Below are 23497 nucleotides of genomic sequence, written 5' to 3'. Positions count from 1 at the left end.
AAACATCTAAATGGAAACAATTAGGAAATGTGTCCTCAAACATCCTGGGTACCTGCTCGATTTTCCTACGGTAAAATATGAACGATACTTGGCATGTACTATGAGTGGGGTATATTCTAGGCACTTGGCATGACTTGCTTTGTTCCCCCCAAGGTTTTCATCTCTTGATGGCTTATCTGGGGACCTGAGGGCTCAGAGGCTTGGTGAGGGTAAATGACTTGCCCAAGACCGCACACTGTCTGGCAGATCCAGGAGCTGATTGAGCCCCGACCGATGGGTCCCTGAACTCCTGAGCCTGGCCACTGCGCGGCGTGGCCTAGAAACGCTGACAAGGGCATTGTTTTAAGGTGAGGGGTGGGGCTGATGGCTTTCCCAGGAGCTGACAACAGTCAGCGAGGGGCTCTGAGCCTTTGTGACCCTCTGAGGATCAGGCAGGGTGACCGAGGGGCCCTCAGCTCCAGATCCCCCTTCTCCTGTCTCAGCCTCACCCCAACGCCAGCCTCTGGGCCCTCAGCCCAGCTGCCCCTCCTCTCGGTCAGTGGTGGGCGTCCCCTGCCCCCGAGCCAGCTCATCGGTCTAGTCCCCTCGTTTCAGTGCCCTTCCCCCTCTCCAGCTCGTTCCCCCTCCTGCTTTGTCTTCTTGTCCTGTCATGATGTCCCTTTCTCCTAGTCTGTCCTCCCTCAGACCCACACCATCCTGTCTGAGTTGGGTCTGGCACTTAGCAGGCCAGCCTTTTCTAAATGGCACATGCACCCTGGGTGACAGGCTCTCGGGGGCCTGTGTGTCTGGGACTGCTGGACACCCACATGCAGAAGAGAGAAATCAAACCCTTGCCTCATACCATGTACAAAAATTAATTATTTTTAGAAGAAAATGAGTAAATCTTCATAACCTTGAATTGGGCAGTGGTTTCTTAGATATGACAGTAAAAGCAGAAACAACAAAAGAAAAATACATTGGATTTCACCAGAATTAAGAACTTTTGTGCACCAGAGAAACTACAAAGAGGGCGAAAGAACAGCTCACAGAATTGGAGAAAAGATTTCCAAGTCACATATCTAACAGGGGGTCTAGTGTGCAAAAGTCACGGGATAAACGGGTGCATCTTACCTTCGCTCAAAACTTTTTGGAGACAATGTTTCTTTGCTGTTAAGGCATCATGCTGGAGGAATGAAAAGTTTATATAAAATTTAAGCTACCATGAGAGACATTAAGAACTGGGGATCTGGGGGAATGTGAGTTCAACTAATTGTGTGAGAGTTTCCAAAACTTGCAGGACTTTGTGGCTGGAAGGACCCGGAAGGCTGGCTTGCTGGGCAGGCTGGGCAGGCCGGTGTGGAGACCACAGGCGAGGCAGCCACCAGGAGGAAGCCTGGACCTTCTCAGGCTGTGGACTGGGAGTCGCAGAGGCTGAGCCTGCCTCACGGGACCACGCCTCCGGGCCTGGCCCAGCACCTGGCTCCTGGTGCCAGTGCCCCGAATTACTTAGATCTCTTTTGGTTGTAAGGGGCAAAAACCCATCTCAGAGGGGTTGTCCAATAGGGGAAGCCCTTGGCTTATCCGACTGAGAAGTCCCGGGTAGCTGTCCTCAGGTTGGCTATCCTGGGAGACAAAACACAAGTGGACATCACTGTTAGCCAAGCTGTGCCCAGGCTGCAGAAGGGCCGCCAGCAGCTCCAGGCTGAGGCTCCCTTCTCCCAGCAACCCCGGTAGAGAGAGACCATCTCTTCCTTTCTAGTTACCGCGAAAGTCCCGGGACAGAGTTTCCCTGGGCTGACTTGGCGTCACATGCCCACCCTGGGCCAGTCACTGTAGCAGGGTAACGGAAGGCTCTGATCTCCGGGCCTGGCCCCCTCCTGCTGGGTGAGCCGCGGGGAGAGGAAGATGGCTTCAACCAGAGGAGGGAAAGTGGCAGGAGCAGAGGCTCAGCTGCAGGGCCCGCAGACACAGGGGCGGGAGGATTAAGTACACGGGCCTGGATGCTTGCTCTGGGAGAGCGGGGCTTGAGGCTGGGCGGGCAGCAGGGCCAGCGTACGGGGCTCAGTGTCCAGGAGAGCGGGGGCATAGGCCGGGGGCTGCCCAGGGTCGGGGCTCTGTGAGGAAAGGGCAGCTGCTGTTTGTTCCAAACTCCCCGCGCCTCTCAGGCAACCTGGAAAAACACAATGCCCCGAGCAGGAAACCAGGCCTCGTCCAGCCTGGAGCCCAGAAAGCCAAACCCTGTGACGAATTTGAAAACAAAATTTGAAAAAGTGAACTCTCACAATAGAACTTAAAAAACAAACAAACCCGTATTTTCCTTTTTTATTATATAGTACTACACACTTATTGTAGAAAAAGAATTTCAAAATACAGATAAGCAAAAAGATAAAATTTCCCACAATCTCACCACCCATGATGACCAATGTTAATATTTTACTGCAAAGTTTGTCATATATTTATAAGTAAAAAAAATTTTTTTCTTTTGTAAATGGGACTGTTGGCATTATTTATAACTTTTTTCACTTGGTAATATATTGTGAACATATTTACCTGGTAATAAATATACATGTACAATATTGTTTAAAACACTGACATAATATTTAATCTCATTTAATAGAGTTTCTAATGCAGATGTTTTCAGGGTCTTCAGTGCCATAAAGACACATCTCAGCATGCTGGCCAATTATTCTGTGAATGAATTTCTAGGAGGGGAACATTGGGTACTCAGGGCTTGCTCCTTTAAAGCTGTAACATCGTTGCTAAGGCCAGTGGGGACAGTGGAAGGGGAGACTCAGACTGGCCATATCCCAGCGCCACGACCCGCCCGCGTGCGGCTTTCCTCATTTTTCAAATCCTTGCTGCCAATCTGATAGGTGAACATTTGCTTCTTCCTTCCTTCCGTCCTTCCTTCATTCCTTCTCTCCTTCCTCATGCAGGTGAACATCTATCATTTGCTTTTTCTCTTTTGGGAATTGTCAGTTTCTGACTCTTGGCCATTTTTCTATTGGTGGGTTGATCTTTACCTTACTGATTTGTAAAGGCTCCATACAGATTACAGAAAATAATTCCTTGTTGTATATGCTGTAGCTACTTTTCTGATTTATCATTGATCTGTGTGTCTACCTTTATGCCCATGCCACACTGTCTTGAAATTCTGTTGCTTTGTAGTAAGTTTTGAAATTGAGAGTGTGAGCTCTCCAGCGTTGTTCCTTTTCAAGATTGTTTTGGTCATTCAGCGTTCCTTGTGATTCCATGTAAATTTCAGAACCAGTGTGCCAATTCTTCAAAGAATTGCGGTTGGAATCTGATAGGGGTTGTACTAGATCCATTTCGCGGAGTATTGACATCTTAACAGCAATACGTCTTCTGATATACAACCATGAGCTTTTTTCTATTTAGATCTTTATTTCAACAATGTTTTGTGGCTTTTGCACAATAAATTTTGCAATCCTTTTGTTAAATTTACTTTTAAGTATCTCATTCTCTTTGATGCTGTTGTTATTGGAATTGTTTTCTTAATTTCATTTTCATATTGTTCAATACAAGCATATAGAAATACAATAGACTTTTTTATATACTGACTTCAATGTACATTCTACTATTGTTGAGTGGAGTGTTCTGTAAATGTCTGTTAGGTTAAGTTGATTCACAGTGTGTTTAAGTCTTCACCTCCTTGCTGATCTCCTCTGTCATTTTTCTACCCATTATTGAAAACAGAGTCTTAAAGTCTCCAACTATTATTATTGAATTGTTTAGTTCTTCCTAATTTCTGTCAGGTTTTGCTTTACATATTTTGGTTTTCTGTTAGTAGGTGCACATATGTTTATATTTGTTATATCTTTCTGATAGATTGACCCTTTCATCATTATAAAATGTCCCTCTTTTTTTTTTTTTAAGTCCATTTTGTCTTTTAGTATAGCCACTCCAGTTTTCTTACGGTTGCTGTATGACATCTTTCTCAATCTCTTTCTTTCAATCTATTTGTATTTTTAAATCTAACAGCATAAAGTTGGATCTTGTTTTTATCCAGTCTGACAATCTTTTGATTGCATTGTTTGATCAATTTGCATTTAATATTATTATTGACCTAGTTGTATTTACATCTGCCAATTTACTTGCCTTTCGCACACCCCCAACTGGGGACCTGGCCTGCAACCCAGGCATGTGCCCTGACCAGGAACCAGACCAGCTGTGGAGATTAGGAGAAAGGTCTGTACACACCCGGCCTGAAGGGCAAAAGAAGCACAGGGACCCCGGCCCACATAACGTGGCCACAGGGACTCCTGAGGTAACCTCACCAGGAAGGGGACCCTTAGGGACAGGAGGCAGGCCTGAGAGGGTCAACTGACCCACTTCTCAGGAAATTCTTCCTCCACAGCCAGCCTCAGAGAAGGGGGGCTTCCTTATACCTCTGCTGTTCGTTTTTTCAAATAACCTGCTAGTAATTGAGAAAGATGTTACTTCCCATTATTATTGAGTTTGTCCAGTTCTCTAGACATTTATAGCGATTTTTGCCTTATGTAACTTCTTGTGAGATTTGGTGCAGAACAGCGTTATTTTTAAATTGCAAATTACACTTTTTACCCACAGAAAATATTGATACATAAAATGACTTTTGGTCTGTGTTGATTTTTTTTGTCTTGAATTACATCGCCTGACACTAAATGAATCCCGATTTTCTGTTTGTATCTGCTCGATACACTTGTGCTCATTCTTTTCCATGTACCCTTTCTGTTATTAAGTTGGTAGTTTTGGGGTGTTTCTCCCCAACCGTGTGGTCAGTTTCTACACTCACCCATGGATAAGCTTCACCCACATTCTGGGGCGCCTTGCCCGGCAGGGTAGTTGAGTGGCTGAGCAGATGTGCTGATGTGACTCACAGCAGTAAGTGGGGATCTCCCAGGCACACCTTCTGCCTGGTTGTCACGGACATTGTGTTGCTCAGCAGTTCTGGGATGACAAGCTGCAAATTCATGGGCCTCCCAAGTAGCTTTTTAAACATTTAAGTTAAATCGTAGCTAGAAAACATCAGTGAACAACTCAGGGAAGACTCACCTGAAGAGGCAGTGAGAAACTTGCTCCCCTGGGGAATCAGTGTGCTCAGCAGTCAGGTTGAAAAGGAGAAGGGAATCCTCATCTAGATTTTCACCTTCACCTTTGTGAAAGCCCAACAGGGAGGCAGAGCAGGGGAGAGGGGTAGGGAGTGGCGATGGTAGTTGGGGAGAGACAGACTCACTAACCTGGCATCACGAGCCCTCGGAATCTGGAGCCAGATGTAACTCCTGAACTTTTCAGTTTTGTAAGTGAATAAATTCTCTTTTTAAATTAAGTTAGTTTGATTTTTAGAGAGAGAGGAAGAGAGGGAGAGAGAAAGAGGAAGAAACATTGATTTGTTGTTCCACTGATCTATGCATTCATTGGCTGATTCTTGTATGTGCCCCAACTTGGGATCGAACCTGCAACCTTGGTGTATCAGGACGATGCTCTAACCAACTGAGCTAGCTGGCATTAAATTAGTTTAGAGTGCGCTTAAATTGCAACTGTAGAAGACCTAGGGAATCTGGGGCCGTGCCTCCAAAGTTAGTGTGGACCTCACTGAACATGAGCAAAGGTACATGTGCAGGAATCCCTAGAAAGGAGAACCAAGTGTATAAAAAAATGTCAGTCTCCTGAAGGCATATAGTCGGACAAGAAAGAAGCCTTTGAAGTCCTTTCTGGGTGATTTTTGATTCTACGACAGAACTAAACATATTAGTTTTGTAAAGTTAAGATGTTATATGGACTCTGAACTTTTTTCAGTGAGTTATTATAAATTGGTTTTAAAAAATAATAACTTGGTAATAGCTGCCACTTAATGCTCTCTGTGGCTTGACTGGACACTGTCAGAGGCCTTTTGATTTATTTCAGGGATTTTTACATATTTACTTTTCCACACATTACACATATTGTTGTGATGAGACAGAGAACTATGACATTTTTCAACCTGTTGGAGCCAAATTGTTGCATGAATTTGGGTCAGAAATGCTCTCAGCTGGAAGAGTCTACCCGACAACAAACATTCCCTCTCTCACACACACAGCCCCCTGCCCCTGGAGGTTGGCAGTGCTGGGGGCATTCAGTGCTCCAACGATGTAATGAAGGAGTCAAGACTTCCACCTTCTGCTCCCATCATGCTCTCTCACCAGTCACAGAGAGCAACAGGGGCCCGGGGGGCCAGGGCAAATCCTTCCCCAAAACCTCCCCTTGGGCTCCAGCCAGAAGTGGGCGCCAGATGGCAGGCAGGGCTGGGAAAGCCAGTGCCAGCAAGTGGAGATTGTCAGAGAGAGGGATTTAAACCAGCCATGGCTTTGCTCATAAGCTAGTAGGTCCTACCTTTCTTGAATTAAAGTATCTCCAGTCACCACCTACAAAAATCTGGACCTGTTAGTAGGAAAGAGGGGAGTGTGAAGGAAAGGCAGGGCCCACCATAGGCGTATGGGGCCACATTTAGGTTTGGCCTCGATCTGAGAGCCCGGCTATTTAACCGGTGGTTTCTGGGAAGCTCCCACACCTGACTGCTGATGCGGTCAGTGCACGAGCTCGTGTGTGTGGTGCGGACGGCTTTGGGGCCGGGCTTCAGAACTGCGCAGTCCGGCTTTGCCACCACTTCCCGTGCAATTCCAAGCTGACCTCTCAGAGCTTCGAGTTCTTCTCAAATGAGGAAGCTCAGCTGGTTGGAATGTTTCTCTTCCGTTGCTCGAGTTCAAACTACCTCTGACCTCTGCAACCTTCTCGTTTGTTTCTGGGTCAATCTCAGCAGGTAAGCTTCAGCACCCCTGCTCCCGCTTTCCAGCCAAGCAGTGGGTCGAGCCAGCAGCGCGGGGCTCAGACAGAGCAAATGCAGCCAACTTTTCAAAGTAAAGGCCCAGAGTGCTCAGGCCCATGGGGAGGGAGGGGAGGAGAGGATGCAAACGCTACCACTAGGTCCTAGAGGGAGACTTGAGGGTTACACAGGCCCGGGGAGCACCCAGTTCTGTTGAGCCTCATGCTCAACAAGCTTTCTCTCCAGCCTCAGGGATGTTGAGGGCTGAGGCTGGGTCCTGGCCCCCGCCCAGGATTCCTCAGAAGGCAGTCTGGGGACTTTAGGAGGATGTGTCAGTCAGATGCTGTCAGGCCGGAACAAATGGTCATGAAGGTTAGTTAAGTCCAGCCCTGACAAAAAAGTCTATCTTCTCAATTTCCGACACAGCCCTCAGCATCAGGAATGGGGCTGAGAAGGAGGCAAAGCAGTAAGCAGCCAACCAGGAGCGTGAGCAAGGAAGAAGCACGAGACCCAAGGGAGGCAGACGTCAGCCCTGCGTTTAGTGAGAGGCGAGACCAGTGCCCCGGACAGCAGCAGGCCCAGGGACTGGGGCCCAGCCTCTCTCCCGGTGTTGGCTGCCCGCTGTGCCATGTGCTGCAAGAGGTGAAGGATGGGCAGGGTGCAGCTGCGGGGACTGGCCAGGGAGAGCTGACTTGGGGGACTGAGTGGCTGTGCAGAAGGGACAGGCCGCGGTGAGCCCTCTGAAGGCCCAGGAAGTGGGGTGCGTCTCCTGCAGGGCTGTAGCCAAGGCTTAGGAGGTGTGGTGGGAGGTGCAGCCCGGAGCTTGGGACCTTTCTGACTCCTTTCAAGCCTGAGGCCTTGAGATTCTAGAAGTTCCATTAGTTTGGGCTTGGTAGGAACTCTAATTTTCACAAGAGGCAGGAGGAGGAAAAGGAGAAAAAAGAGGCACACGCAATTTTACTTTTTTATATAGAATTTGTACAATATATTTCTCTTCATTTGCATATTTTACCCACAACTTAACATCCTTTTTACAGGCTGAACTCAGCTGATATAATCAAAATTCTTTCTTTCAACCAAATAGGAAAAATTCAAAATTGTAAACCCGTAAGAAAACAAATTAAAAACTATGATGAAAATAAGTCACTCCTCATTAGGAACAGCGTCTGTTTGTACATTATACATGATTTGGAACAGAAATTTCTTTATAGATTAGGCACATGTTTCCACAACACCTTTATTCCTGCCAGTTTTATCTCACTCCATGCAGTCCTGCCTCCTAAGAAGGATCAAAGGGATGTTGGTCTCCACGGATACCTGTTCTTTCAGATACTGCTGGTTCCGGCTAGGGACCAGGAGCTGAGGGAGCCACCAGCTTCAGGAGGGCCAGAGGGCAGGGCCTGCCTTGGCAGCGCCACCCAGTGGCCAGAAGCAGAGGCCAGGCGGGTCCTGCCAGGAGAGCGCAGCAGTTGTGTGTGAAGGAAAACTGAGGCTTATTCTACGCAAACTGAAGTACAGAGAGACCAGAACGGCAAGGGTGGCGTGTAGAGAAAGCTATGAGGAGCCAGCGTTTATTTACAATTTGTCTTCCTGACGGGAGGATGGGGAGCAAAGCTGGTGGCAACTGCCATGAGGGGTGTGACAGATGCCCTGTCCGTCTGTCCCCACTGCACTACGAGTCAGTGCACGGCATGGAGCGTGAGGGTGGCGTGGTGAGGTCAAGCAGTGAGTTGCACCACCCCCACATCTGTCTCCCACGCAGTCTGTCACTGAGTCTGAGCCCACGGCGGGTCCTCTTCTCTGATTTCCCTCCTCACCGAGTCCCGCTTGGGTCTGGGTGGTACGGAACGTGGGGCCTCTTCTGGAAGTGCAGGCAGAGCAAAAGGTGAGACAGGGGTTTCTACCCAGCCGGCAGCGCCTGACCCCTCACCTCCCCCCCTGTGGGAGGTCAGGCCGGGCCAGGGCCTTGTGGACGTCAGGGCGACGGGCCTCAGATCACCAGGTGTCAGACTTGCCCTGTTTCTGTCCCCTTTGAATTCTCCCTTCCACGCGCGGCTGGGGCTTGGCTAAGGACCTAATTCTAGGGCTGCAGAAGGTCGCTCTAGACCTTGGCCTCCTGACCCAGAAGGCGAAAGTGCTCTTGCAGTAAGATCCTCCTGGGACTCGCAGCCTTGGGCCCTTCCAGCCCAGACGCCTGCAGAGCCTGCAGAGGGGGCAACAGAGGCCATGGCAATGCCGATCTCTGGCTAAGTCCCTGGCTGTGACGAGCCTTTCTGGGGTCGGTCCTGTCGGAGGGCCACGCTCAGGCCCAGACACCTGCCCTGAATGGCAGCAGCCTCAGGCATTCTTCATACTTGCGAGTCCCGCTGAGGCCTGTGAACAGTCCACACGCCAACCCCAGAGCGCGGCGCTCGAAAGAGGATAATAATCAGCACTTCAGGGCAAGACTACAATCATAAAAAGAAAATTGGAAGCAGCTTTCATTAGCACTAATGCAGTTATTGCTAGACAAGTGACAGCTGGACACCCATGCCAAGTCCCAGAGGCGGACGCGATGAATTACTGACCACGGAGCAGAAATAAAATCATCATGTGTTTTTCTGTGTGTTTGTTTGCTTTACTTCTAAAATAAGAGCTCCTCTGATAACACTTCAAGTCTTTAGGTACAGAAGCTAATGAGATCTCTTATGTTCTGCTACTTTCACATCAGTTTGTCCCCTGAATGGCTGTTCCACTGTCATTCCCTTGGGGCCCTCTCAGGGGAGTTCATGTAGTTCTGTTCTAGAAACATGAGGTGGACACTGAAATATGTTAAAACAACTGAAAAAACTTGGATGTGCTGGGAGCCAGGGCACGAGCGGACACTCTCAGGTGGCCTGCTGGCGGTTCCCAAGGGCACTCTCCTCACCAAGGACTTCTCCGGGACGGCTGTGGCGAGGGAGCTGGCGCTGCGCTGGTCCCAGCCTAAATGCTGGGGACCAGGTGGTGGTAGGCAGGCTCCCTCTCACCAGTTTCGGGTTCGATTAGCTCATCTCAGGAAGCAAAAGCAAGAGAGGAGCTCCCGGGCCCAGCGCTGCTGCGGGAGGCCTTGCTGAGGAAGGCGGCCCTGTGCTGACTGGGCTTCACTTGAAGGGCGAGTGCAGGCAGTTCCAGCTCAACTGAGACGGAACCCTTTCCAGAGAGGCTGCTTCCAGGTCTTCCCTGGGTGGCAGCTTCTTCAGGGACAGACCCTGGAGAAAAGCCTGTCTCTGAACAACCTTCTCAAGGGCCTCCTGCCAGCCGTTTCTGAGTAATTTTGCGCTGCTTTGCTTGTTCTCACATGCTGTGCAGGCGTCTAGCCTGTGACAGGGAAGCTCTTGGAGACGTGGCTGCTTGGCATTCTGATCAGAGTGGGAGAGGGAGCTCATGGAGAGCCAGGCATGAACGCCACAGGAATTTTCCTGAAGGAGCTTATTAGCTATCTGCTGTAAAAATCCCCGGGGTCAGTTTAGCTGGTTCCATGCACACCATACCAAGGGCTAACACTCGACATTCCAGAGGTGGGTTGCCTTGTTTGGGTAGTTGATGGCCAGGCTGATAGCAGCTATGTTCTGCAGAGCCTGTGGAAAGAGAAAGAATCATTGCCCACGTCAAGAACCTTTCATTCCCTTGCTCGGTTCGTTAAGTGCTGGCTGAACAAGACCCTAAGTTGAGCACTTGAGGGGGGTGGGGGCAAGGAAGGCATGAGCCAGATATGGTTCCCGTCAGCTGGAGGACCTCAGTCTAGAGCAAGAAACAAAAGCTACTGAGACCACATGAGAACTTCAGACATAAGGTAGAAATCACCGCTGCCCTAAGAGAGGGGCAGGTGCAAAGCTGGGGGCGCAGTGGACACTGTCCACAGGGGTCAGGGAAGGACACAGCACACAGGCACAGAAGGGGAGAAACCAGCAGCCAGTGCTGGGGACCCAGGAAGCAATGCTGGGACAGTGGAGGCCACGGGCCAGGCTGAGGCTGGTCTTCCAGGTAAGGGCAGCAGGCGTGGGGGCTGCCCAGGACAGCGTGAGGCAGCAGCGGGGGGAGAGGCAGTGCTGGCCCAGCAGTGGCCGGGCTACGGGGAGGGTCAGAATGAGGGAGAGGAGACGGCGCGGGCACAGACAAGAGGGAGGAGCCCACAGGGATGTGCATTGTTGAGCTTTCAGTGCCAAAATGGCCCGATCTCCAATTTCGTATTGTGTCACGCAACCAGAGGTGGTGGTGGCAGTGCTGGTAGGCATCTGCCTACTGGTCTCAGGAAAATTCACACAAACTCTTCTGTAATTGATGGGGGACCACTGCTTCCAGGAAGGCACCTGACCCTTTCTTGAAGGAGGAAGGTTCACTGAGAAAATGTGGCAGGAACAGTGTGACGCTCTGACTGGGAGTCACAGCTGGATACCCATTCAGGTGTGACCCTGGGCATCTCCCTCCTTCCCTGAGCTTCAGGACCTCCATCTGTCCCCTTCGGGATTGGACCACATGCTCTGTGACAGTCAAGGAGTCTGTGAAACCCGAGGTTCTCAAAATGGAGTCTGGGGCCTGCGGGTTCCTCAGACCTTTTTAGGGCCTCCGCACAGTAAAAACTATTTTCACAATTACACCATCCTGCCTTTTTCCCTTTCATGCTCTCACAAGTATACTGTGGAGCTGTCCAGAGGCCAATGTGTGATAGGCAACAGGTGAACAGAAGCAGACACGGGACGCCAGCTGTCCTCCACGAAGGCAGACACTAAGGAGAGCTGCAGACATGGGACATAGTGCTGCTCTCTTTCACAAAACATGCCACTCGTGTTAACAAGGAATGGGCTTATTATTTTTAAACACATTGATAAATAAATGTTTAAAATTTTTGTCTTCATTTCTAAATTTCAAATATAATTTAATTTCCCATGGTATATTTCAGTACATACAATATAATGCACATAAACAAAAGCGTTTTGGGATCCTCCATAATTGAGAAGTATAGGGCGTCCTGGGACCAAACAGCTGTCAGAGTTCTACCAGGGAGGAAGTTACATCCCAAAATATCTGAAATCTAACTTTATGGAAACGTCAGGGGCCAGCCAAACTGTAAATGTGAGGCACTGCTTGTTCTGGTTTAAAAGACACGAGTCCCTGCCAGCGCCTTCTGGCCCACAGTCCGGCATGGATGCCAGTGATAAGTGAGGCATCTCTGCTCTCTGACCCCAGGAGGGAGGGGCGGAACTGGAATGGAGCTCCGGGGGGCCCTGTGGCGGGGGTGGGGTTCTGTGCTCGTGCCACAGGCACAGAGGCCCTTTGTCCCAGCTGCGTGGTGGGGACAGCCTGCTGCAGGGCCAGCTCCGAGGGGCGCGTACCTGTGCTGCACAGCGGAGGAGATGCTCGTCGGTGGTTAAGGCCAGCAGGTAATCCTGCAGCAAGCCGAGCTCCTGTGGAGAGAGCAGGGCGCAGCTCTAACAACTGCCACCCAGGAGACACCCGCCCATGACCTCAGACACCTCAAGTGGGTATTCAGTGCTCGCTCTGCCAGAGCCTCCCGGCACCACCTCACTCAAGAGCCATGGAAGGAGCTGGGCCCAGGGAGCCCTTTCATCTCTCACTCTCAGTAAGTCTATTGTGCTGCGGGGAGGAAAAAAGAAGAGGAAGAAGAAAGGACCCATCCGCTTTCCTTTCCAAAGCTCACTGCTGTCAAGGGCTGATCCAAGGCACTCCCCTGTCCTGTCCCCAGGCCCCGCCCCAAGCCCGTGGCTTCAGGCCCAATGAAACGAGCAGGCTGCCAGGGCTGGGAGGTGCGGGCCCAGGCCACGTCTGCCTCCCTGTGCAGGTCAGCCAAGACCTTGAACACCCTCTCCACCCACCCCAGGGCTAGGGATGGGGCTGTGGTCTGAGTCCTGGGCAGCCCGGCCCAGGAACCGGGCAAGAGGCAGGGCGGGCCTCACCTGGGCACGACTCTCCGTGACAAAGAAGAGCTCGGTGAGGGCACGGTGCAGGGGCAGGAGGACGCCTGGCTGGGTCACGTCTTCATACAGGCTGTACTCCATGTGGGTGAAGAGCCGCCACAGGGGCTTCAACAGCGCAAGGTCACAGAGGTCGCTATGGGAGGAGGGCCGTGTCAGACAGACGGTGGGTGGTGGGCAGGGAACTGCAGCTCTGACTCTCCCCGCCCCTGCACCGAGTAAAGTTATTATGACAAGATAGTCCCACTCACCTGCCCCCTAAAAATGGGCTGAACATATTCACCTCCAGCCAATAGGGTGAGGGGCAGGACCTAAACTTCAAAATGGGACCCCAAGGAAACAGGACATCCTGTAGTACATTCATGTAAATCACCTGTACATCCTTAAAAATGGCTGTTATAAAGAACTTCCAATGACAGTGAAAAAAAACTCAAGATAATGTTAAGTAGAAAAAAACAACTGTATATACAGAATAAAATTAAAAAAAAAAACAACCCTGCATATACAATATTGTGTAATGACATTAAAAACAATAGTAAACAGACATACAAAAAATATCATCAGCTCTGGCTAGTGTGGCTCGGTGGATTGAGCAGTGGCCTGTGAACTGAAAGGCTACCAGTTTGATTCCCAGTCAGGGCACATGCCTGGGTTGTGGGCTGGGTCCCCGGCTGGGGGTGCACCAGAGGCAACCGGTCAAGGTACCTCTCACAAGTCAATGTTTCTCTCCTTTCCTCCCTCTAAAAATAAATAAAATATTTTAAAAAATAATAGTAGTTGTCCCTGCCAGTTTTCTAGATTTTCTACAACACTCGTTGCTTTAATAATCAGAAAAACAAAAAACAATGTAAAAGACAATGACAACCATTACAGTATTATGATCTTAGGCTCATGAAACACAAGATGTAAGCCTGCGAGACCAGCAATCTTTCTCTGTAAAGAATCCTTTCCAAAAGAGCCTTGTTGAGAGACTGCAGCGATGTTTTTTTAAACTCAAGAGGGAGGTTGTGCTCTAATTCCACTTCAACATGCTTCAGAGGAGAAAAATTATGAAATAAATAATATTCTTGGACTTACTGCATGATTTTATATTGTCTTAAATTTTTGCTTTTTTCTTTAATGTATGACTTTAAAAAGAATTCTGTACACTTTAAGTGTAATTTTGGAGCTAGTCACTTTCTTCCAGAGGAGTAAGTCTTCACAATGGAAACCAATGGGAAGATTGGGCTTGATTTAAAGTGGCAGCTACAGCTGAGTTTTCGGAAAGCACTTCCAGCGTGAAGAAAAATGCACCTGCACGGCTCATGCCTGTGGCAGAACTAGGGCACTTCTGCCTGCCAGCCTTCCCCTGCCTTCCTCCCTGACCAACAGCCCCCCACCCCCCCACCACCCCCCATTCTCAGGCCCTGGGACTGAGCGGGTGTAGGAGCGTCCCTAAGGGACGGCCAGCAAATTGCAAAAGCGCATCCACAAGGCAGCCAGGAAGGGCCCTCCCGTCTGAAGACAGTGGAGATGCGTACACACCACTCCACTAGTTAGTTCTCACTGGAAGCCACTCTCAGAAGAACTGAACTAAGCAAGCCCTGGGGGCTACCTGGCCCCTGATGTTTGCATACAAGGACACAGTGGTAATGTCCAGATTTCCCTCTCTCCCGCCCCTCTGCCAGCCCGTACACTGACTGCCTACAGGTGCTGTCATTTCTCTTCTCTCACTTGAAGAGTCCTTTATTTTTCAAATACTACATGAGAAGACAACCTGTTACTTTGAGTATCATCCCTCCACGCTGACTAGCATTCTGTGTGTCTGTGTGCCTTAAAAATGCTAGAAAGAGGGTACTGAACTTCTAACAGGTGGGGGTCTGAGCAAGGAGGGTAGGGACAAAATGTGTGAATGACATGTGTGGCCACAGTCATTAAAGCCTTCCCTCTGAGATGAGGAATAAGACAATTATGCCTTCAATCCCTACTTCTTTTCAATGCTATATTGAAGGCTCTGGCTAGTGCAAAAAGGCCAAAATAGTTTCTAAGGATTGAGAGGAAGAAATAAAACTCACTATTTGAAGTTAACATGACTGTGTGCTGAATAATCTACATGTACCCCCAAAGAATTAAAAGAACAAGGTCACTAGCTATGATACAAGTGCAATACATGAAAATTAATTATATATCAGCAGAAACAATTAAAAATAAAAAACTTAAAATACCACTTATAATACCACCAAAAACATTAAGTACCTAGGAATAAATCTAACAAAATGTTATGTAAGTCCTCTACATAGAAAACTTTATGGTTTTGTAACATTACTAAGATCTAAACAATAGAGGATTGTGGATTAGAGGAATCAATGTTCTAAATACCCTGTTTCCTCTCAAATTGATCTAAAGTGTCATCAAAATTTCATCAGGTGAGGAGGGTTGTGTGCATACATACACATTGTCTAAGAAATAAACTAAGCAGGAACAAGGCAAGGATGCCCACTCTCATCAATTCTATTCAACACAATACTGGAAGTCCAGGCCAATGTAATCAGGCAAGAAAAAGATATAAAGGCATCAATATTGGAAAGGAAGAAGTAAAACTCTCTCTGTTTGCAGATGGCATGACATTATATATAGAAAACCCTCAAGATTTCACCAAAAAGTTGTTACAACTAATAAATTCAGTTCAGTTACAAGATACAAAATCAATATAGAAAAATCAGTTGTGTTTTTATACACTAACAATGAACTATCAAAAAGAGAAATTAATAAAATAATCCCATTTACAATAGGATCAAAAAGAATAAAATATTTAAAAATAAATTTAAGAAAGGAGGTGAAAGATCTGTGCACTGAAAACTACAAAAAACTGGTGAAAGAAATTGAAGACAAATAAATGGAAAGATAGTCTGTGTTCATGAATTGAAAGAATATTGTTTAAATGTTCATACTACTCATAGCAAAATGTACAGATTCAAAATTTTAATGGTATTTGTCATAGAAATAGAAAAAATAATTCTAAAATTCATATGAAACTACAAAAGAACATGAATAACCACAGAAATCTTAGGAAAGAAGAACAAGGCTAAAAGTATTACAAGCTATAGTAATCAAAACAGTATTGTATTGGTATAAAAACAGACATACAGATCAATGGAACAGAACAGAGTGCCCAGAAATAAACCCATGCACATACGGGCAATTAATTTTCAACAAAGGTGCCAAGAATATGCAATGAAGAAAGAAAATCTCTTCAATCAATGGTATTGGGAAACTAGGTACCCACACACAAAAAAATGAAACTTGACCTCTATCACACACCACTCATAAAAATCAACTCAAAATGCATCAAAGACTTGAATGTAAGATCTGAAACTGTAAAACTCCTAGAAGAAAACATAGAGGTAAGCTCCTTGACTTTGATCTTATCAATGATTTTTGGATTTGATACCAAAAGCAAAAACAAACAAGTGGGACTCCATCAAACTGAAAAGCTTATTTACAACAAAAGAAACCATCAACAAAATGAAAAGGCAACTTACTGAATGGGAGAAAACAGCTGCAAACCACATATCTGATAAGGAATTAATATTCAAAATATATTAAAAACCCATACAACTCAATAGCAAAAAAACAAATAACCCAATTTAAAAATGGGCAAAGTATCCTGTTGGTAGCAGTTCTTTGTGGTGAGAATGTCCACTTTTTAGACACCTGCCTAATGAAGCTGATTCTAAATTAGTAAAACAAACTTATTCTACTTGTCTGTATCCTTTTGAGGCTTTTACTACAAAGACTCTAAGTAAAATAATGAGTTAAGCACTTCTTAATTTCTGATGTTAGGCTCATTTTCTGTATTTTAAATGGATCCCACAATACGTAACTCATAAATGCCTTACATGTGAATTAGGGAGTCTGAATGCCCACCATTGGGGCATTTTGTATTAAGAGAACCCATGACTCCCGCTGCCTCTATGCCTGACGACCCTCTGATGATACAATATATAGACCTGGTGATACTTTTCGTTGGGTCTCAGTTCAGAGGATCTGCTAGTAAAGGGATGAACAGACTGCTCCAGAGAACTGGAAAGGTCAAAGGGAAGAAATCTGCGGCTAGCATTTGTGTAACAGTGAAAGCTCTGTGGAGAACCCCCCATCCCCAAATAAAAGGTAGAGGATCTGAATAGTCATTTTTCCAAAGAAAGCATGCAAATTGCAAACAGGTACATGAAAAGGTAATCAACATCACTAATCATCAGGGAGATGTGAATCAAAACCACAATGAGCTATCACCTCAGGTCTATTATGAAAAGAAAAAAGAGATAACAAATGTTGGTAGGGATGAGGAGAAAAGAGTGAACACTCACGTACTGCAAGGTGAGAGATGTGTTAACTGGATGGTGGGAATCCTTTAATAATGTATATAGATATCAAATGATTGTGTTCTACTACAATATACTACAATTGTTATTTGTGGGTTAGACCTTAATAATTCTGGGGAAAAAAAGAAATAAACTAATTCTAAAATTTATATGGCCATGTAGGGTTACAAATAGTCAAGACCAATGAAGAAAGAAATTGAGGAAGATACAAATAAATGGAAGCATATACTGTGTTTGTGAATTGGAAGAATTAACATCATTAAAATGTCCATACTACCCAAAGCAATCTATATACTTAATGCAAATCCTATTAAAATACCAATCGCATATTTCACAGATCTAGAACAAATACTTCAAGAATTTATATAAAACCAAAAAAGACCCTGAATAGCCACAACAATCTTGAGAAAGAAGAACAAAGTAGGAGGGATCACAATACCTGATATCACACTACACTACAAGGCTACTGTAATCAAACCAGTCTGGTACTGGCATATGAACAGAGACACACAGATCAATGGAACAGAATAGAGAGCCCAGAAATAAACCTATGTCTCTGTGGTCAATTAATATTTGACAAAGGGGCATGAACATACAATGGAGTAAAAATAGCCTCTTCAATAAATGGTGTTGGGAGACCTGGATAGGTACATGCAAAAAAATGAAACTAGACCACCAACTTACATCATACACCAGAATAAACTCAAAATGGATAAAAGACTTAAATATAAGTCATGATACTATAAAAGTCCTAGAGGAAGACACAGGCAGTAAAATTTCAGATATCCCACATAGTAATATTTCTGATGCTATATCTCCCAGGGCAAGGGAAATAAAGAAAAAATATAAACAAAATGGGACTACATCAAATTAAAAAGCTTCTGCTCGGCTAAAGAAAACATCAGCAAGATAAAAAGGGAATCAACCGTATGGGAAAATATATTTGCCAATAAGACCTCGGACAAAAATTTGATCTCCAAAATATATAAAGAACACACATGACTCAACATAAGGAAGACAAACAACCCAATTAAAAAATGGGCAGAGGACCTGAACAGACCCTTTTACAAGGAGGACATACCGAGGGCCCATAGGCACATGAAAGAATGCTCAACGTCACTAGCCATCAGAACAAATAAAAACCACAATGAGATACCACCCCACATCTGTCAGAATGGCCATCAATAAATCAACAAACAAGTGTTGGCGAGGATGTGGGAAGAGGGACCTATAGTGCACTGTTGGTGGGAATGCAGACTGGTGCGGCCACTGTGGAAAGCAGTATGGAATTTCTGCAATAAGTAAAGATGGAACTGCCTTTTGACCTGGAGATTCCACTGCTGGGAATATACCCTAGTAATCCCAAAACACCAATTCAGAAGAACTTATGCACCCTGATGTTCATAGCAGCGCTACTTACAATAGCCAAGTGCTGGAAACAGCCTAAATGAGTGGATCAAAAAACGGTGGTACACTTACACAATGGAGTGCTGTGCAGCAGAGAGAAAGAAGGCCCTCCTGCCCTTTGGGACAGCATGGCTGGGACTGGAGAGCATTGTGCTGAGTGAAATAAGCTCGTCGGTGAAAGACAAATACCTATGATCTCACTTATTAGAGGAATCTAATGAACAAAATAAACTTAATGAGCAAAACAGAAGCAGAGACATGGAAACAGAGCAGACTGACAGGTACCAGAGAAGGAGGGAGAGGGGGAATAGTGGGAAAAAGGGGAAGGGACTAGTCAAAGAACATGTATGAATGACCCATGGACATGGACAACAGGGTGGGGATGGACTGTAGGAATGGACGGTGCGGGCAGGATGGAGGAGGGAAAGGGGGAAAAATTGGGACAACTGTAATAGAATAAACAAGAATAAAAAAAGATAGTCAAGAAGGTGAAGAGCTATGCTGAAGGATGTATAGTATTAGACATGTACATTTATTGTAAAGCTACAAGATTTAAGACAGTGTGGTACTGGCACAAGGTTATTCAAAAAGGCCGATGGAACGAAAGAGACCAGACACAGACCCATGCACAGACGGATGCCTACTTTGTGACAAAGATGGCACGGGAGTGTGGTGAGGGCAAAGATGGTTCTTATATTCAAGTAGAGACCCACGTAAGAAAAAACTAATCTTGGCCCCTACACTTCTTAACATTCACTAAAATTCACTCCACATTGATTGTAGGTCTAAAAGTGAAAGAAAAACCAATTAAGCTTCTAGAAGATAACACAGGAAATATCTTCATGACCCCAATGTCGAGTAAGGCAAAACATCCTAACCAGGACAGCAAAAGCACTCCATAAAGGAAATGATTGATAAACCGGAAGACACTGGAAGATACCGCTAAAAAAGAGTGGAAGGGCAAGCCACAGAGTAGGAGGAGTACCTGCAGGGCAAATACCCAGCAAAAGACGCACATCCAGAAAGCAGCTTACCTGAGGGTGCAGCACCGCACAATCCTCAGAAGTAGGTGAATGGCTTTTAATCGCTGATGGCCCGTCTGGCGACAAGCCACGCCTACCAGCCATTCCCACATTTTGGCCAAGGGGAGGTGCGGCACGACTCTGTCTTCTGACAGCATTTGCTTCAAAATCTCAAATCCTGGACAACCCCCACAAAACACAGATATTTTAATAAATAGAATGTAACAACTGATCAATTAAATGTTGCCTGAAATTATGCCTTCTGTAAAAGCAATATAGGGACATTTTCATTTCCCCTTTCTCACAAAAATGCCCTGGCAAATTCTAAGGCAACAGCGTCTTCTTTAGGTGGCTCTTCTCTCTGGCCATTCAGGTTTACAACTAACCAACCATACAACACATTCTAGAGTGACATGTGTGGGGCTTGTCAGACGAACTCGTGGAAGGCTTAGAGAAAAATACCTGCTTTGATTTTAACAAAGATCAATGACATAATGGTACTTCCACCCAGAGTATCCCTGGCAGGGAGACGGTACGGACCGAAAAGGAAGAGCACACACCTGTCTGGAATCGCCCCAGGTGCCCGGCTGTCACAGTGAACTTGTAGCCCCACTCGGTATTGCTCATATCAGAGGTGAAGCGGTAATACAGGGTGTCTCCTGGTGACACAAGAAGTAGAGACCGGTCAGGACACTGTGATAACAGGGAATGGCAAGTGAGGTGTTCCTGATGAAATATAATAAACCCTGTTTAAAATCCTCCAGTAATTTCCCTTTTCAGTTTGAAGTTTAAATACTTAATGTTAAGAATTAATAGAACCAAGAATTTCTTTACTACCTGGAAGCTCAAAATCTTTCCATTTCTGTTGAGACCCACTGAAATTGTGTCGATCCTGCTGAAAGTCACTGCTGCTGGACATGGCTAACTCATCACAGCCTTCCTCTGTGTTGCACTGAGAATCAAATTTGACTGAGAGGTAGATGGCACCAGGAATGTGAACTTTATCCTAGGGAGGAGAAGTGAGAACACTTTTGTCATTACTGGTCACTTACTGAGGGCTGACCTCATGCCAAGTCCTGCAACTGAAACTGGAGGTGTAAGAACGAGTAAGTCACAGCCCTGCCTTCCGGGAGCCCAGTCAGCTAGCTGGGACAGGAACACGTGTGCAGCTGCAAACATAGCAGGAGCCACACTTCTGCAGAGTGGGGCCCAGCCGGCAGGCTTCCCTTGGAGAAGGAGGGCAGGGCAGAAAAGAGTTCCTGTGAAGGGATGTTCAGGTTGTTGTGAAGAACAAAGAGGCCAGGAGGGGCCTGACTGGAAGGAAGGAAAGGCAGGAGACAAGGTCGGGGGGCGGGATGGGACCACATCGAAGGCCGCATTTCGGGCAAACACAACAGCTCAGTGAAGTCTGCCATGCTCAGGGAACAGCAGGGAGCTTGCTGTGTCCTGTGTAAAGTTTGGGAGTGCGTGTGCTTGGGAGGTGGGGCAGGAATGGCCCTGGCGGGCTGGCAGGAACAGAAGTGAAAGCCTGGTGTGCTATAATGAGGCGTTTTGACTTTGTCTGGAGGGCAGGGGAGCCCTGGGAAGGTTGTACGCAGGAGAAAGCCTTAGGTTGGTGTTGTGCAAGAATCCCTCTGACAGCTGGTATGCAGCAAGGCCAGGGCTGGGGCAAGGCCAGCAGAGAGGAGCAAGGAAGCCAGAGAAGGAGAGAGAGTCCGGGTGGTAAAGATAAGGTGGTCCTCTTTGAGGGAGAACTTGGTAGCTTACTAGATGTGCCTACATGGGGCTGGACCCAGGAACACAGGGAGAGAAGAAGCTTTGAAGAAACAGTGGGGAAGGTCTGCAAAACAAAATTTCAGCTGAGCAATAACCAAGTTCTATCGAAATACATGAGTTTCTCTGTCATTCACCACTGCTGCCATGGAGCACTGGCCCTTCAAAGCTCATGCCTTGCCAGCTTCAACATTTTGAAAAGGGCCAAAGAGCCCTGGCTGGTGTGGCTCAGTGGATTGAATGCCGGCCTGTGAACCAAAGGGTCGCCAGTTTGATTCCCAGTCAGGGCACAGGCCTGGGTTGTGGGCCAGGTCCCCAGTTAGGGGCATGCGAGAGGCAACCATATATTGATGTTTCTCTCCCTCTCTTTCTCCCTCCCTTCCTCTCTCTCTAAAGGTAAATAAATAAAATCTTTTAAAGAGAGCTAAAGAAATGCAAGTGACATTATTAAGTCAGGGAGAATAATAGGCCATTCCACATCCGCCTTATCCAAACTCCTACCTCCCCCTGTCCAGGTACAAAGTTAAGGATGGGACAGATGAGGCTCTTCAGTTCTAAGTCGTTACATGAAGGGATGGGAGTGTCCAAGGTGTGGCCAGGTCATCAGGAGACAGATACAGTGAGGACCGAACCCAGACCCACACAGAGACTCACAGCTGGAAGGCACTGAGGAGTCACTCCAAGGAGCTTGCTGTGGGAAGAGTCAACTCTCCTCCTGGGCCAGGTGGCCATGTTTTCTATTAAAGCAAGGTCAGGAGGAGAGAAGATGAGGTTGTACAGAATCTCAGGCTTCAGGGAGGCAGACTGCAGCTTAAGACTAAGGAAGCCCTTCCTTGGCCGGGGCTGTCCCGAGGATAAAAAGCTGCTGTGGGAGTTGATGAGATTCTTGCTACTCGGCGACCCTGCGGGCCCTGCCAGCTACACACCCGAGGCTGGGTGGGTCCAGTCAACCGTGGACCATACCTCAAAGTTGGTGTTGTTGTTGTATGGGTGTTTCGACTCTCTCACTTGCACCTCCATTCCTGGCTCCTCCATGAACTGGCAGGCAGCCAAGGCCATGGTCCCCAGCATGTTCTCTCGGCAGCCCTGGAGCACCTTCTGCAGGATCTGGCGGGACACAAGGTACGGAATGTCAAGGTCTGCCGGAGGCAGGGCCTTGGAACTCCCCCATCAGGAAGAAGGGAGAGTCTATTTCAAGCCATGGCCCATCCAAAGGGGCTGGCATCACCCTGCACCCTGACCCACCCCCTCAAGCCACCCCACCAGCTAAGTCTCACTGGAAGGGGCTCTTGCCATAAATCAGACACTGAGGCACTTTCAGAGCTACACTCCCTGAAGAAGGTCCAAAAGAATGAACAGAACCAATCAGATGAAGGGTCCTGAGCCTAGCAGTGCGACGGACATGCAGAGAAACAATTGCAGCACAATGGGATAGACGCCCAGAGTGAGGGGCAGGAGTAGTAGCTCCACAGGGCAAGAATGGGGGAGGGCGTATTCAAGACAAACACTGACAGGGGTCAAACTCCTCCCTTTCATCACTTCCAAACAAGAACGGTGGCTACAGCAAACATGCCAGCAACTCCAAGGCGGTGAGGCTGGGAAGGACCTAGGGGACTGAGTCAGGGTGGAATTCTGAAATCGGCAAGTTAAGGACTACAGGATAAATCCACGTCCTGGCGAATCCTCAGGCACTGCATCTGTGTGTGTGTGTGTGAGGGAGGTGAGGGTGGCAAGAGGACAGGACGGGGATGAATAAGAAGGTAGCAAGTGTGACTCAAGATGTTTGCACCTGGAAACTGGGAAGGTGGTGATAAAACACTCTAGCTCAGTGGAAGACAGTGCCTGGGGCTCCTGAGTTCTAGAGCATTTTCCACTTTGTGGATCTTTCAGTTCTCCACGGCAGGAGGTGAAAGAGATGCTTCTAGGCCCGTGAAGGATTGCTAACCCAGCACTACTTTAAAAGACCAAGTTGAAGATTTGATGTAAAAAGAAAACAAAAACTGGCCTCCACCTGTCAAAACTGATCCTTAAAATTAGAGCACTGGACTCAGGAGTATGCACAGGCCCCGGAGAGCCCCCAGGTCCACCCCCCAGGGGACAGAAGCCTTGGAGAAGCCTCCCATCTTGATTTCTTCAGCTTTAGGTCACAAAGTAGCACAGGTATAAGTGCCGGCAGTGTCTGACCTAGGGTAGGCCATT

General features: G+C 47.2%; 1 protein-coding gene across 4 annotated transcripts in view; it reads right to left on the bottom strand.

The window, feature by feature from the left end:
* Nucleotides 1-9374: 9374 nt before the first annotated feature.
* ZZEF1 (zinc finger ZZ-type and EF-hand domain containing 1) overlaps nucleotides 9375-23497 on the bottom strand; it is a 104130-nt gene continuing 90007 nt past the window's right edge. For all 4 annotated transcript variants that reach the window (XM_090291455.1, XM_090291457.1, XM_090291456.1 and 1 more), the window contains exons 49-55: nucleotides 22262-22405; nucleotides 20363-20531; nucleotides 20086-20184; nucleotides 19538-19703; nucleotides 12718-12871; nucleotides 12136-12207; nucleotides 9375-10380 (exon numbers count right to left, since the gene is read on the bottom strand). In XM_090291455.1, coding sequence (XP_090147581.1) covers nucleotides 10300-10380; nucleotides 12136-12207; nucleotides 12718-12871; nucleotides 19538-19703; nucleotides 20086-20184; nucleotides 20363-20531; nucleotides 22262-22405 — 885 coding nt within the window. In that variant the 3' untranslated portion in view covers nucleotides 9375-10299. The remainder of the gene's footprint in view (nucleotides 10381-12135; nucleotides 12208-12717; nucleotides 12872-19537; nucleotides 19704-20085; nucleotides 20185-20362; nucleotides 20532-22261; nucleotides 22406-23497) is intronic.

The sequence above is a fragment of the Furipterus horrens genome, unplaced genomic scaffold (assembly GCF_987537825.1).
Source record: "Furipterus horrens unplaced genomic scaffold, mFurHor1.1.pri manual_scaffold_11, whole genome shotgun sequence".
Lineage (NCBI taxonomy): Eukaryota > Metazoa > Chordata > Mammalia > Chiroptera > Furipteridae > Furipterus > Furipterus horrens.
Note: the sequence above shows the minus strand (reverse complement) of the source record. Positions and strands in the feature narration are given on the sequence as shown.